At 57.5% G+C, this 15,716-nt stretch overlaps 1 protein-coding gene across 1 annotated transcript in view; it reads right to left on the reverse strand.

The window, feature by feature from the left end:
* SHROOM4 (shroom family member 4) overlaps nucleotides 1-11,076 on the reverse strand; it is a 133,424-nt gene extending 122,348 nt beyond the window's left edge. Inside the window, exon 1 of the mRNA XM_051969185.1 lies at nucleotides 10,912-11,076. Within this exon, the coding sequence (XP_051825145.1) occupies nucleotides 10,912-11,076 (165 nt within the window). The remainder of the gene's footprint in view (nucleotides 1-10,911) is intronic.
* Between the last annotated feature and the right edge of the window lie 4,640 nt (nucleotides 11,077-15,716).

Below are 15,716 nucleotides of genomic sequence, written 5' to 3' on the forward strand. Positions count from 1 at the left end.
CTTCCCAACATCACTAGCAGCAGCTGGACCGCTTGTCCCACCGTTACCATGAGAGGATGGAGTTGGTCTGGGTCAGGTGATTTCCATTCCTCCAGGGCAGCTGGCTGTTCTCTATCTCCCTACGGGTCTCCTGGTTAGTCGTGTTGGGGACCTTCTCTCCCGGAGGTGGCAGGAGTACCATGAGTGGGGCAGCTCTGCTTTCTCTTCACTATTAACGGCTACTCTGCGCCTGATGAACAGGGAGGGGCCCCAAACCCTTCCCCGAGCCTCCTTGTCCATGAGAAAACTTAAGAAACCCCCCAGCCCTGCTGCTTTCTGTCGCCTGGCCCTAGCTTTCCACGCCAACCTCAGAGCTCCCCGAGAGCACGCATCCTCCGGGCCCTGCGAGATCATACACACTCCTTGTCATCTTCTCGCCTCCCTGCTATCTTCTTTTCCACACGGCCCATTAACAACAGAACAGGAACGGGGCCTGAGACTGAATTGGTACAAGAGGCCCTGAGGGGTGGCCTGGGCCAGAGGTGTCAAATGGGCGGCCCATGACACTCCTGAGTCCAGACCAACCAGATGAAAAGGACCCGCTCCTGTCCGGTTTTAACATCTGGAGGTGGCCATTTTTTAAAAGAAGCATATAAATATGTGGTTTTGTAAGATGCGCAGCCTGCCTCTGTATGCTTTAATAGCCTCTATTTCTGCTCAACTTTTTCATTGAAAGGTTAAGTGACCTAACCAGAGTCCCACAGTCAGTGTGTCAGAAATGAGACTTGAATCCGGGACTTCCTGACTTTGAGATCAGCTCTCAGTAGCCTCTCTCCCACCTGGGCAACACAACAAACGTTGGGCTTCCTAGCAATGCCAGCCCATGGCAACGAATGCAGGAAAAGTACAAACAGCAGGGACAGACCCAGCTGACCCATACATCCACTCATCCCCCAAGAAAAAGCCTCCACTGTGCACACCTTGGAGGCTTGGACTGATGAAGGGGGCTGGGAAGCACAGAGCCTGGCCCTGCCACACAGCTCACAGGCTTCCGTGATGCCAAGGCCAGCTACCTTGCCAAGCCCCAAGCCATGATGCCTCTTAGCAAGGATCTGGACATCTCTGTGGCACTTGCAATTCTGCAAGATGTCGAAACGGGTCAGCTCGTCCCAGGAGGCAGCGGGCACCCCCAGCTTCATCTCAGTTTTACAGATGAACAACCTAGAGCTGGGGGCGGGGGGGGGGGGGAGGCGGGGCGGCACAAGACAACAACAAAGTAGGAGGTGAACAAGGAGCCCCAAACCCGGCTCTTCTGTGATGGTCCCAACAAAAAGGGGGAGACTCCCAGAGCACAGAATAGGATCCTGAGCAGAAGCCCAAAGTGGCCCAGCTGGGATAAGGCTCACCTTTCTGCTGGAGGGGGGAGAAGGGCTTCCTCTGTCTCCCTGGGCCAGCCTGTGTGCTGGGTAGGGGGGGCTTCAGTTCCCTTCCTTGGGCTAGCGCAGAACATGCACTCAGCCCAGAATGGGTTCCCCAAGCAAAGTGGAGCCATTCCGGCACCTGGGCAGCTGGCAGCCTGCCCAGGCAAACATGCCAGTGTAATGGGAGGAAGAAGGGCCCGGGTCCTGCCCGACACAGCCATGAGCCTCTCTTTCCATTCGCTCTACTTCTCCCGGGAGACTGAGGAGAGTGGAGGGACAAAGCCCTCCCCCAGCCAAGCCAGCCAAGCAGCGCTTCGAGCCCCAGTCCCCTGAGTTAGGCTTTGCCCAAAGTGGGCATTTCTGGGAGATAAAACCCAGATCCTGTCCGGTTGGGCTGCGATCACCCAGAAGGGCCGTTCACTTGGTAGGGTTACCGCCGGGTCCTGGAGAGGCCATGTCTGAAACAGTGCCTTGGATAGTATGAGGAAGCCAGCCTCAGGAAGCCTGAGTTCAAAGCCCAGCCCTGCCCCTCACTGTCCCATATGACCTCAGAAGAGACCTTGCTCTCTGGGCCTGGTTTCCTCACCTGGCAAACAGTGAGCTTAGACTTCCCAGCTTCCAAGCTTCTCTCTGGCCCCCCAAGATCTGGGGCTCTATTCCCTCTCTCCTCAAACCCTTTATCCAATCAGGTGGTGGAGGTGCCCACTGGGTGCTGCTGCCACCCTGAACTCCCCTGGCTGGGATTAAGAGGTCCCTGCAGAGTTAGATTCCAGGATACTGAGCTGAAAAAGCTGCCACCTCTCTATACCCTCCCCTTCCAAAAGCCAGTCCCTCAAGAGCATAACCTATGACAATAATAGCGGCCACGATCACTGTGGCCATTTCTAGGGTGCCCCAATGCTGGCCGAGACCTCCCTGGGAGGCGGGCACTATAGAGACCACCGCTCCTATTTCACAGATGAAGAAACTGAGACTCTGAGAGGTAGCGGGGCTCAAAGGGCTAGCACTCTTGGTAGGCCATCACAAGGGAGATGCCCACTGGGCACAAGAGTTCACATCATGCTCCTGGGACTTGTCCCAGAAGATGATTTGGTCGGCCACCCCGAGCATCCGAAACAAGGGCTGGGGAAAAGAGCAAACAACCAATGGCACGTCGAGGGGCAAAGTGGAAGAACTACTCCTGTAGTGCACGGCAGCCCCTGGCCTGCCGTTCGCCCGCTGTGGGACATTAAGCGGACCGCTCGCCCCCAATGGGCCTCCACTGCCTCTTTATCCACCCACCGAGGGGGTTGGAATGCAGGGGGCTCAGGGCTCTGTTCCTCCAGTCCCCTAAGATGCTTAGGATGAGGCGGGCCCTTGGGCGGCCCTCCGCTTCCCACTCCCCAGGCTGCTGTTCGAAGCCCCAAGGAGCCCCTGGATAAGATCTAACCTCCTGCGTGCTTTGCGATCCTTCAAGGGCTGCAGCTCGAGGCCCCGCTGTTCCAATTTCCCAGAGAGCCAAGGTTACAGGAATCCAGCTCGGGCTGTCTGCACACATCTGGCCTTCTCCTCCCCCAAGCCAAGGCTCTTCCTCCCTCCTCCCCAGCCCCCTCCCCCCACTGGGCCAGGCCTCCAGCAGCAGGGGCTTGAGGGGCAGAGGCCCCAGCAGCAGCTGGGCCCAGCCCAGGGAGAGAAGGGGGAGGGGAGCAGGGGGGGAGCAGGGAGAGGGAGGGAGGAGGCAGCCGAGTGGTGGGGGCCGTCCTTGGAAGGGATGGGCCCTTCAGCAGTCAGGTGCTTTCAAGCCCGGCCCTGCCTCAACTCCACACATGTTTCAAATCTTCCCTCAAAGGTTCCTGCCCCGCTCCAGGAGGGACGGCTTCCTCCCAGATGAGCAAAGGGCGGAGAGCTGATGCTGTGTCAGTGGGGGAGGGGGTGCCAGGCCGGTCGTGCCCTCCCTCCCGGCCTGCCACTTCTGCTCTCCGACCTGTAGGTGACCACAGGGCTCGGACCCCAGTACTCCTCAGGACAGATTTCCCTTCCCCTCTCCTTCTGAGCCAACCCCCCCCCAGGTGCCGGCCACTCTCCCGTCTCCAGGCCGTGGTCCCCATGCCCACGATATGCCCCCCCATCCAGGTCACCTGTCATGAGACCAAGTGGTAAGGCCCTTCTTCCTCCAAGCCTCCAAAGCATTCCCTTGGCTGGGTAGCTAATGGTTTGGCCTTGAAGGACCGGGCGTTATAGTTCTGTCACTCGCCCATCCCCACCCCCTACCCACTAGAGACAGAAACCCGGTGCCCCATAGACAAAACAAGCTGTCGCAGGGCTTGTTTTGGGGTCCCTGCTGAACGCCACGGTGGCTGGTGCTGTAGTCCTGGCAGACTCTGCCCTCCCTTCCCCCTCTCAAAAATGGTACCGATTTTTTTGTTGCCCTGGTTCTGAAAAAATCTAACTGGGCCCACGCGATTGCTTCTTCAAGATGATCCCTGCAGCGCCACTGAACCCAGCCTCTCCACTCCCTCTGCAGACACTTCTGGGGAAGGGCATGTTTTTGGGCCCCCCAAAAGTCCCCCCAAAGACAAGCTCACGTGTCTTCCAGCTGGAGTGGGATTCTTTTGTTTGCCTGAGGTTGGAGGGGTGCAAAAGCAGAAGCAGGCTGGGCTTTGTGGCGAGACTACAAGCAACAGAAAGCGAGCTGGCCGGCCGGGGTCCGAGACAGGGGCCCCACTGAGCAGAGGCGACACGAGGGAGTCGGGGAGAGCAGCCGAAGTCGGCTCGGGAAGGGAAAGGGTGTTTCCAGAGAGACGCTACAATGAAGGCTTCTCAAGAGGCCATGCCCTCCCAGGGTGCACTACTGCAGCCTTTCTTCCAGCATGTCACCCCAGGCCCCCCTCTAGCAACTCATAAAGGGGGCCCGGTGGATTTCAATCCTCAGACACTGATGTTGCCCTGGCCCCTTTGAAGTGCCTTCGATGCATCGGGGCATCGTCCTGCTGGGGCACAGCACGAGCCTTTGAGGGAGGGGGCAGAACCGTGGGCCCTGCTGCAAATGGGATGACAGAACAAAGGCTCCCAGCGAGCCTCCACCCCAGGAGTCCACAGCCATGGTGTCAGGGCCTCAAAGGGTCCCTCTAGGCCACCTGGAAAACCCCAAGCTACCATTAGCTATGGCCTCCTGGACTTTGTTCCGTTTGGCTAAACACTCCCGACTGTGTTTTCATCTGGCCCAGGCGCCCCGGGGAGCTGGATGTCGGCCACCTGGGTCCCAAAGGTACAAGCCTATTGTTTGCAGCTCGAGAGAAGTGACTTCCTGGGGTGGACCAGAACTCGAGCCTTCTGAACCCCAAGCCCATCAGGCTCTCGATTGTACCTTCTCAAAGGATGGCAGCTGGCTGTCCACCCCATGGGCTGCTCCCTCTCAAGTCCAGGAGACAAGCGCACAAACTCTGCCCGACCCAAGATACCCACAACATCCTGCCTTGCTGATGTGGGTGAGAAACAGAAATCACACGGAAAAGGAAACTGAGGCACAAGAGGTCAGGTGACTTGCTCAGGGGGATTAGAGGCAGTAAGACAGGATCTGAATGCAGGTCCCCTGAGCTTCTGCAATTGCTCCAGAGACCCTAGTAGTAGAGAAGGCGCTGAACTGAGGAGGTGCTTTAGCTTAGAGGCCAGGAGCCATTTACAGCGTTCCCTCTCCTAGGGTGGGCCCTCAACCTGCATTCCCAGAAGGCCCCAGGGAGCTGGACTCCAGAACCCAGCTGGCCCAACTCCTCAGTTTACAAATGAGGAAACTGAATCCCAGGACTAGAAGCTGCCATAGCCCAGCACCTTTCAGCCAAAAGCAGGGGAGGCGGGGTCTGGTGCTTTGACCCCATTCAGATTATGAATTTTCTCTCCCATCATCCCTCCCAATAAGGTAATGGCAGTGAGCTTCGATCCAGCCCTTTAAGGTAGCAGAGGACCTTAGATGGAGCAGCTCAGAGACCCAGTAAGGTAAGTATACTAGGTGTTTTCATGTCCATGTTATAGATAAGAAAGCCAAGACTTAAATCATTATTAATCAGAGAAATGCAAATGAAGACAACTCTGAGATACCACTACACACCTGTCAGATTGGCTAGAATAACAGGGAAAGATAATGGGGAATGTTGGAGGGGATGTGGGAAAACTGGGACACTGATACATTGTTGGTGACATTGTGAACACATCCAGCCATTCTGGAGAGCAATTTGGAACTGTGCTCAAAAAGTTATCAAGCTGTGCATACCCTTTGATCCAGCAGTGTTTCTATTGGGCTTATATCCCAAAGAAATACTAAAGAAGGGAAAGGGACCTGTATGTGCCAAAATGTTTGTGGCAGCCCTGTTTGTAGTGGCCAGAAACTGGAAACTGAATGGATGCCCATCCATTGGAGAATGGCTGGCTAAATTGTGGTATATGAAGGTTATGGAATATTATTGTTCTGTAAGAAATGACCAGTAGGATGAATACAGGGAGGCTTGGAGAGACTTACAGGAACTGATGCTGAATGAAATGAGCAGAACCAGGAGATCATTATATACCTCAACAACGATACTGTTTGAGGATGTATTCTGATGGAAGTGGATTTCTTCGATAAAGAGATGATTGAGGCCAGTTCCAATGATCCTGTGATGGAGAGAGCCATCTACACCCAGAGAGAGGATTATGGGAACTGAGTATGGACCACAACATAGCATTCTCACTCTTTTTGCTGTTTGCATTTTGTTTTCTTTCAGTTTTTCTTTTCCTTCTTTCTTGATTTGATTTTGTGCAGCAAGATTACTGTATAGCTATGTATACATATATTGGATTTAACATATTTTAACATTTAACATGTATGGGACTACCTGCCATCTAGGGGAGGGGGAAAGTGGGAACAGAAAGTTTTGCAAGGGTTAATGTTGAAAAAAAAGAAAGAAAGCCAAGGTTCAGAGGGCTTAGGCAACTCAGGGCCACAAATGAGAAGTTCCAGAGGCAAGATTTAAACAGAGTTTAAAAACAGTCATCTCCAATCAGAATGCTTGGACTGCCTCAGTGACTTGATACTCACAGCCACAAGGCTGGGGCCCTGGCCGTGGGACAGAGCCGAGGAGGGTGTGGGCCCCCTTTCACCCTATCTCTCTCCAGAGCCCGCAGGTTCTGCCCTACTACCAGGTTCTCTACTGGGGAGGGTGAAGGTCCTCACCCCGAGGAGGTCAAGCTAGGGGGTCTTTCTAACAAGACAGAGAGAGAGAGAGAGAGAGAGAGAGAGAGAGAGAGAGAGAGAGGAGAGAGAGAGAGAGACAGAGACAGACAGAGACAGAGACAGAGACACAGAGAGAGAGAGATAGAGAGAGACACACAGAGAGACAGAGACAGAGACACAGAGAGACAGAGACAGAGAGAGACAGAGAGAGAGACAGAGACACACAAAGAGAGACACACACAGAGAAACAGACACAGAGAGATGGAAAGGAAGAGAGAGAGAGACAGAGAGAGGAGGCGGGGAGGAAGGGAGGGAGGGTAGAGACAAACACAGACGCAAAGAGAGAGATAGAAGCAGACAAAGAGGCAGAGAGAGAGACAGAGACAAAGAGAGACAGAAACAGACACAGAGACAGAGAGCGGCTAGTCTCCGGAGAGCAGGCAAGAAGTCAGCACCTCCCTCCATTCAGGAAACTCCCAGTGAAGTGATGGGAACCTTCCGACCGCGCCCAGCCCGGCCCTGAGGATGAGGGAGGGAGAAAGGAAGTGCCACACAGAGCAGCCTCCACACCAATCACACTTCGGGGGGAGGAAGCCTGACTCTTGGGGTGGGCTTGCCCCTCCCCGCCCCAGGCCCACCTAGCGCCTGCCCACAGGTTCCTGGGGAGGGGGCGGCCCCCAGGGCCGGTGTCCCAGTGGAGCAAGCCTCTGGGCAAGGCGCCTCCCCTCCCCGGCCCCCAGGAACCTCGAGCACAAAAGGAGGGGCCTGGATTGTGCAGTCTCCGAGGTGCTACAATTCCAAGGTGGGAGGCACTGGGCCTGGAGTCAGAAAGACCCAAGTTCAAATCCGACCTAAGATACTTCCTGGACCTCCCTGGGCAAGGCAGTAAGCCTCTGCTTGCCCCAGTTTACTCAACTAGAAAATGAGGATGGTCCAGGTACCTGCCTCCCAGGGATGTGAGGAGGGAGTGAGATATCTGTAAAGCCGTCAGCAGGCGCCTGGCACTTAGTAGGTGCTTTATAAATGCTCTTTTCCTTCCATTTCACGGGTCCCAGCAGCCCCAAGCTTTGCCTTGACACCCCCCAGAGCCACGTGGTGGGGGCCTCTCCCGGGCCTGGGGGTGTTGGCCACCTCCTCTGACAAATGCACTAAATCATCCCAAGGTCTCTGCCCCCCATGCCAGGCGACGCATGAACCAGAGACTTCCCCTTTCTCCTTACAAGCCAGGCCCCAGACTCGGGGCAATCCCTTCCCATGTTCCACTGCAACATCTCAGCCTGCCCCACGAGAAGGCATCCCGCATAATGAGGTTTCTCCCTCCAAAAGGATCCTGTGGTCCATGGCTGGTACTATTCCCAACATGCTTTGCACATCTGCAGCCCATCAGGGGAAAGAGCCCCCACTGTCTCCTTGACCTTTGAGAAAGGTCCTCTGAGAGGAAGGGGCAGGAGCATCCTGTAGCTCCTCAGCCAGACTTCAGGCGGGGGCAGAGGCCCACTCTCCTGTGCCAAGCAGCACAATCCCTGCCCTCCAGCTACTTCCGCTCTACAGCTGTGCTCTGAGCCATAAGCTGTTCCCAAAGGTGGGATTAACTGGTGGGGGGGGAATCCTCATCCCTTCCCCTCTCTGCTCCTCTCCTCTCCTGGGACCGTGCAAATTCCCACCTTCCCCTTCGGAAGCAGTGATGGCGGCCTAACCCCAGCCTGGACACCTAAACACAGGTGCTGCTGGGAAAAATCTGCCCCTCACCTCTGTCTCCTCAGACTTGGGTCAGTTGACCACAGAGAAGAGTCTGCCTTCTTCCCCACTCAGAATGGGAGGAGCGGCTGCAGACAGTCTCTGCGACCTGCCCCTAGAGCCTCCCATCTCTGCCCGGCTCCCGGCTCCCTATTACTTCTAGGGCTAAATACTGTCCCATCTTCCTCGACTGTCTTCTCGTGCAAGTTTGTCGATGGCTCTAAGATGAGGCCCCGAGCACATGCACACGACGGGTAAGTGTGCCCATATGAGAGGGCAGGGTTACACTCTCCAAAGTTTGAAGACTCCCGATGGGGGGCCAATGAAGCCACAGCTGATGAGAGCATGGCTGATGTGCCCACAAGGGAGGTCCGGAGATCGAGGGGAGACACGGAGGGTGGGGGTTAAATGCATGGAACTGATTTTTCTGGAGAAAGAAAGGGGCCCATTGAAGGGCTCATGTGGGGGATGTCTTAGAACAGGGCTTTATCTTAGCTAGCCAGCCCCCAGCAGAAGACCCTTGCCCTTCCTCTTCCAAAGGCCTGGGCTATTTTACAGAGTCTAACCCCACCCAACCCGCTCCTCTCCGATCCAGACCATGGACTGCTGGGGAGCGCTCTGTCTGACCCCACACTCCCCCCTGATCCCGGAGGGGGCTCCACACTTGGAAGGGGAGCCAGCCTTGGGCAACAGTTATAACAGCCCTCCCCCTTCCCCACCCCCAAGGCCGCAAACTCCAGCTAGGAGAGAGCCATGCCCTTGGAGAAGGGAGGCAAGGACCCACACGCCGTCCAAGGTGGAGGGGGAGCCAAGGACCCAGCTCAGAACTTGGTAAAGAAAGGGCCTATTTGCTTAGAGAAGTCCTCACCAAGGGCCATGGCCTCTCCACACGCATAAAGAGGGATATTGTCTCGAAATCTATTCCCCAAGTGGGAGAAGGCCTAGATGGGGGCAAACGGGAGCCAAGCTGGGCTGCAGGAAGAGCCGGCTCAGTGAGGGGACGAGGCCACGAGAAGGGCCGCAGAAACGGGCTGGGAGCCAGACCTGCCTCACCTTCCCGGGGTCCGAAACCTCCCTGAAATCTGGGGAATGGAGCCTTTCTCCAAAAGATGCAAGAAATAAGAGCCAGAGGAGCACAAAGAACACCCCTTGTATGAAATACCGTTGTCCAAACAATCTGAGAAAATGGGAGTTCCCAGACCCCTAGAAATCCATCCAGGGACCCCCGGAACGGGGGCTAGAGTTTCCAGGACCGAGGCTGGGGGCTGGCCCGCTTCCAAGTTGAAGAGGAGAACTCCTCCTCACAGAAGTGCCCCAAGGCTTCCAGCCACGAAGCCAACCTGCAGACGCTCTGGAACAGCCTTGACCGGGCCAGGCCGGGGGCTCCTAAGGAGCGGAGGTCAGGCCAGGCCAGGCCAGGTCACTGTGGGATGTGAGGGTCGGAGGGGGAGCTGAAAAGGGGGGAAGAGGAGGAGATCAGCCTCCTCTGCAGCACGTCCTCACTTGCAGATCGGGGCTTTCTCCGGGGCTGCCCGGCCTCCCCAACGTGGCTCGCTCTCGGGGGCGTTTGTTGAGCCCCGAGTCTCGCCCCTCTCTCTCCAGGGATTCCTCGAGGTGAACTACGTTCTCTCTCCAAAAGAGAGCAAGTCTCCCCCCTCCCCACGCTCGCGCTCACCCTCACACTCACTCGAAGCGGTCTCCATTTCACAGCGCTCTTCCCCTGCCCCCTGCCCAGGGGGGCTTCAAGCAGATTCCAGCCCCACAGAACAAACAAACACTGAGGCAGCGGCGGCGGCACAGCTGGGCTCTCAGCCCCGGGCTTCCCCGCACTTGGTAACCCGGGAGCCCGCGCTGGAAATCGGCCGGGAGGGCCCGGGATGGAAGCGGCCCGGGGAGGGCCCGGGAGAAGCAGGCGGGGGTGGGTGGGCGGTGAGCGAGGAGGGGGCTGGGAGGGGAGCGCGCCAACTCTTGGATCTCGTCGTACCCTCGGAGGCGGGCGGTTTGGGAAGACGGGACCTCTCCAGCTTGAGCCCGGCTCCCTGCGCTCCTTCCTCTCCTCCTCCTCCTCCTCCCACCCCCTCCTGGGGGGGCACCGTCCCCGGGGCGATCGGGGAGGAGCCGGGGGGTCGATCGGCAGCTCGGCTTGGGGCTCCCCGAGAGCCCGCTCCGGGCCGGCTCCGTGCGCCAGGGATCCGGGGCCCTCGGGAGCAGGGCTCCCGGGGTTCCCCAGGTCCCGGCCCGGCTCCGCTGGCCCGCTGGCCCCCGCCCCGGGCCGGCCGGCCAGCGAGGTGCGCGCCGGCTTCGGGCCCGCCTGCTCCCCACGAGCCGCCCCCGACTGGTTCCCAGTCCCTATCCAAGCCGCGTCCGGAGGCGGGCACTGACGGTCCGCGCCTGTCCACATGTGTGCACGCTGGCCCGCGGAGCCCGCGGTCTCCCAGGGCCGGAGGGAGGCCGACGGGGCGGCGCGGGGCTCGAAGCGCCCCTGGGCCGAGTCTGGGCCGTGCCCTGCGTCGCTCCCGCGCCCGCGCCCTCTGCCCGCCTGCCCACCCGCGGTGCCGGCCCATCCGGAGCCCGGCCGCCGCCGCTTACCTTGGACACCAGCAGCGGCTCGCCGTGCTCGAGCCCCCCTTTGAGAGTGAAGCCCCAGGGCGCGCCCCCCTGCAGCTGCACATGGGCGTACTGGCAGGCCCCCGGCCGGAACTCCATCCTGGCCCCCGGCCCCTCGCTGCCCTCGCCGCTGCCCCCGGGCTCCATGGCGGCCGCTAGCCGCTCCTCCGAAGCGCCGCCACCATCGCGCCCTGCCGCTGCCCGGACGGCCTGGGCCGGCTGGCCGCGCTACGCCCCCGCTGCCCCCGCTCCTCGGGCCGCAGCAGCAGCAGCAGCGCCGCCCGGCGCAGCGCAGGGAGGGCACGGGGTGGCAGGGCCGAGGAGGGCAGGGCAATCGAGGCGAGCCGATCGGAGGAGGAGGAGGAGGAGGAGGAGGAGGAGGAGGAGGAGGAGGAGGAGGAGGAGGAGGAGGAGGCAGCGGCAGCACCAGCGGCAGTACCAGCGGAACGGGACGGGGCGGGGCGGGGAGGGCCAAGGGGGCGGGCCAGGGCCGGGGTGGGGGGGTTGCCTCCGGAGGCAGGGAGAGAGGGAAGGAACTAGGGAGGGAGGGGAGCTCAAAAAAGGCCCGAGCGGCCGGCCCGGGAATGGGGGGAAAAAAAGAGCCGGGAGGGCGGGGAAAGGCGCGTAATGGACAATGCTGAGGAGCAATGGGAGGGGGCGGCCACCGGGGCCTCTTTTCGCAGCAGTGGTTACATTGTTTCCTTCTGCCGGGGGCCCCCTCCCCCCTCGAGACAAGTTCTCCCCCCACACCTTTTCCCCCTGCCTGCCTTCCCGCGATCCCAAGTGGGGGCCGTTCCGGGGGCGCGCGCTGCTCCGCGGGAACTTAAAGTTGTTGGCGGTCCCGGGACGGGAAAGTGTGAGGGCCGCTCGTTCCCGCGCCGGGAGTCCGGGACGCCCACCCCGTCACTCGGGCCGGGACCTTCGAGGCGGGAAGGCGGAGGGGGGCGGAGGAGGCAGGGGAGCCGGCCCTGGCTAGGCGGATTCTCTCTCGGGAACCCCCTTCCCCACCGCACTGGGGGGCTAATAGCGCAAGGACCGAGTTAACCCTATCTTACTAGACGAGAAACTGAGGTTCAGAGCGTTCGCAGCGTTGACTCGATCCTGAAGTTCAAGGAGTTGAAAATCGAGCGTTTTCACTACTCCCCCTCACTCAGGAAAGCGAGGCCGGCGGCCTTAAGTAACTTGCCCGAGCTCCCGCAAGTCCGGAGCAGCCGGAGCGCGATTGGAACCCAAGCCCTCTGCCTCCGGTGCTCCTGCCCCCGGAGACGAGGGGGAAAGACCCCCTTTCCCAGAGGCTCCAGCGTTTCCTGGCACGGGAGGCCTTATAAGACTCCCCCTACACCATATTGCACTCGGAAAAAGCAGCAACATGATGTAAACTCGGGGCAGCCAGGGGCTCGGCTGGGGGGGGGGGCGCTACGGCAGGGGGCTCTCCCAAAATGAGCACCCCGGCAGAAGCCGGCTTCACCTGAGCCCCCAGCCTTGGCCACCAGCTTCGCGCTGGCCCATCGGGCGGACGGCCGGGCCTCCTTGGTAAAAAGGAAGAGGCTGGGCCAGAGGCCAGAGCCGGCAGCTTTGGGGTTCCCCAGACTCTTCATAAGGAAACCCCAAGTTTCAGTTAGAGAGGAGCGCAGGCTTTGCTGCCATCCCGGGTGCGGAGCGCCCTGGAGCCCAAGAAAGAGCCCCGAGACAGCCCCGCCCCCACCCCACCCGGAGAACTCCCTCCATGGCGGTGTGTGAAGCCGGAGCCCACTGAGGACTGCGGCTGCGGGGCACAGGGAGCCTGGATCCTGCCTGAGGCTTTCCCCTTTCTCCTTCCCCTCCTACAGGTGGTAAGGCCCTGTTACAGATGGGGAAAGTGAGGCACAGGGAAGTGAAATGACGTGCTCAGGGGCAGTCTCCAAAGCTAGGATGGAAACCTAGGTCTTCCTGACTCCCAGCTCTAGCTCTGGATTCTCCGAGGCCTGGAGGGAGTGGTCAGGAGGAGGTGAGAGCTCCTCTTTAAATATGGCTGCACATCAATGGCCAAAATACTCCACCAACAAAGACCTGGAAACCGAGTAGGCCGCCCTCAGCTGGGGAATGGCTGCGATGGTCTGTGGACATTATGGAATACTATTGTTCTGTAAGAAACGAGCAGCAGGAGGATTTCAGAGAGGCCTGAGGGACTTCCAGGAACTGATGCTGAGGGATGTGAGCAGGACCAGGAGATCACTGTTCAGGGCAACAAGACTATAAGATGATCAACTCTGATGGACGTGGCTCTCTTCACCCATGAGATGATCCAGGCCAGTTCCAACGGTCTTGTGATGGGGATCCATCTGCACCCAGAGAGAGGATTGTGGGAACTGAGCGGGGATCACAACATAGCATTCTCACTCTCGGTTGCTTTTTGCTCATGTTTCTCTTTCTCCTTTTTCCCTTTTTGATCTGATTTTTCTCATGCAGCAAGATCAATATGGAAATACACTTAGAAGAATTACACACGTTTTACCTACGCCAGATTACTTCCGTCTAGGGGAGGGAGGGTGAAAAATAGGGAACACGAGGTTGTGCACAGGCGAACGTTGAAAATAATCTTTGCATCGCATGTATTTGGAAAAATAAAAAGCCGTTCCAAAATAGGCCACCGAGTCACAGGGGGCACGTTCTCCACACGTGCGCGTGATTCAAACAAGACTGGCAAACGCTACCTTGCACACAACTCACTGAACGCCTAGGTGCCTCACATGCAGAGGGGAGGGCCGGACTCCAAGGCCTTTCAGGTTCCTTCCAATTATCCTTGATCCCAGGAGAGGGGACCAAGTGGGTGGAAAACAATATTTAACCTTCAGTTAGTTGTTCCGGACTGAGGACCGTGACCTCCATGAGCAGAAACTGGAAGGAGGTGGGAGCTGTTGTTCCCCACGGGGGCCCCGGTGTTAGTCACCCCAGCAAGCGTGCTCTTGGGGATCCGTTTGATGACATCATTTGTGCACTTGTGGATAAGCATGCCCTCAAAGGACCAGCATTCAGTGGAGGATATTCCCCTTGTCCCAATCTAAGTCTCCATTCAGCTGCCAAAGTGATGTTCCTAAAATGCAAAGTGACTTGCATCTCTCTGTGTGTCTCTTTATTTGTCTGTCTCTGTCTCTCTCTCAGTCTCTCTTTCTATTTCTGTTTTTGTTTTTCTCTCTCTCTGTCTCTTTGTTTCTCTGTCAGTCTCTGTCTCTTAGTCTCTCTATTTCTGTTTTTGTTTTTCTCTCTCTATCAGTCTCTGTCTCTCTCTCAGTCTCTCTATTTCTGTTTTTGTTTCTCTCTCTCTCTGTCTCTGTTTCTCTGTCGGTCTCTGTCTCTCTCTCAGTCTCTCTATTTCTGTTTTTGTTTCTCTCTCTCTCTGTCTCTGTTTCTCTGTCGGTCTCTGTCTCTCTCTCAGTCTCTCTTTCTATCTCTGTTTTTGTTTTTCTCTCTCTGTCTCTTTGTTTCTCTGTTTCTCTGTCTGTCTCTGTCTGTTCCTGTCTCTGTCTCTGTCTCTCTCTCTTACACACATACACACTCTCTCCATGCCAGTGTTTTCCCACTTCCTCTAGCATGAAAAATCACCTTCTCTGTTTGGTATTTAAAGCCCTTCCCAAGCCGGCCCCTTCCTGGCTCTCAGTCTTCCCCCACATTACACGCCTCTACACACCCTGTTGTGTGTTGTTGGCCTAGCTGGCCAGCTTGCCTTAACGCCTCCTACTTGCTCCGTCTCCCATCTGCACGTCTCCGGACTGGCAATCCGCCATCCTTGGAGCACTCTCCCCCCTCACCTCTCAGAATCTCCGGCTTCCTCAGCCGGAGCTCAGAAGATACCTTCCGCGGGAGTCCTCTCCGAGGTGCCTGGCCGCTCCCAGTTTCACCTCCGAGGGGACTTTCCGCCCATTCTGTGGGGCTCTTCTATGTACCTATTTAATATACAGGTTTCTCAAGCGATCAACTCTTCTGAAGCACCTACAGCGTGCCAGTCACCGTCTCCCCTTGCTCTTTAAAAGCAGGGTTTTTTTCTGTACATAGTAGGCACTTAAGAAATGCTCCTTGATTCTTCTGCCGTCATCTGGTTATTTACCAACTTCAACAATCCTAGTAACTGCTTGTTACTACGTTATTTGATGAAATGTTTTCCTTTTGCACTCATCGTGCTCTCTGGTTGGCTAGAGAACCACTAAACACTTCAGTGGGGGAGGGGGACCATGGAGGCTTTGGGGGTTTCCTCATTTGAGGGGTTCAGGTTTTTTGGTAGAAGCTAGCCCAGAGAATACCTTGAACCTGGCGTGGCCATTTCCGGGACCCCTCACGTGAAGTCCCGGGACTTCTTCCCGTGCCATCCCCTTGTCTCTGGACGCTCTCGTGTGGAGTCATTTACCATCCGACTCCCGGGAGCTGAGCCTGGATTTCCCCGCTTCGGGGTCAGAGGCAGCTCACAAACTTCATGACTAGCAGTATCGTTTGACCTTCTGAACAAACTCACATGACGCAGCACCTCTTGGGAAGGCCGGCGGTGAACAGACTTGGAAGAAAGTTGGGATGTGGTCGGAGCCGCTTTCTGTCTGTGGGCATCTGGGGTTTGGGGCTCGGTGGATTTATGCTCATTGATGCTTTTCCTCCGATGGCCCGGCTTACTATTTTCCAGCTCTAGTTCTCAAATTTAACCAGGACAAATCTCCCTTCCGGGTAGAAATTTACAAGCCAAGTAAGTCAACAACCATTTGGTAAGCACCCACGATCCAACAAGCATTTAGTAAGCACCCACGATCCAACAAGCATTTAGT

Source organism: Antechinus flavipes, chromosome X (genome assembly GCF_016432865.1).
Source record: "Antechinus flavipes isolate AdamAnt ecotype Samford, QLD, Australia chromosome X, AdamAnt_v2, whole genome shotgun sequence".
Taxonomy (NCBI): Eukaryota; Metazoa; Chordata; class Mammalia; order Dasyuromorphia; family Dasyuridae; genus Antechinus; species Antechinus flavipes.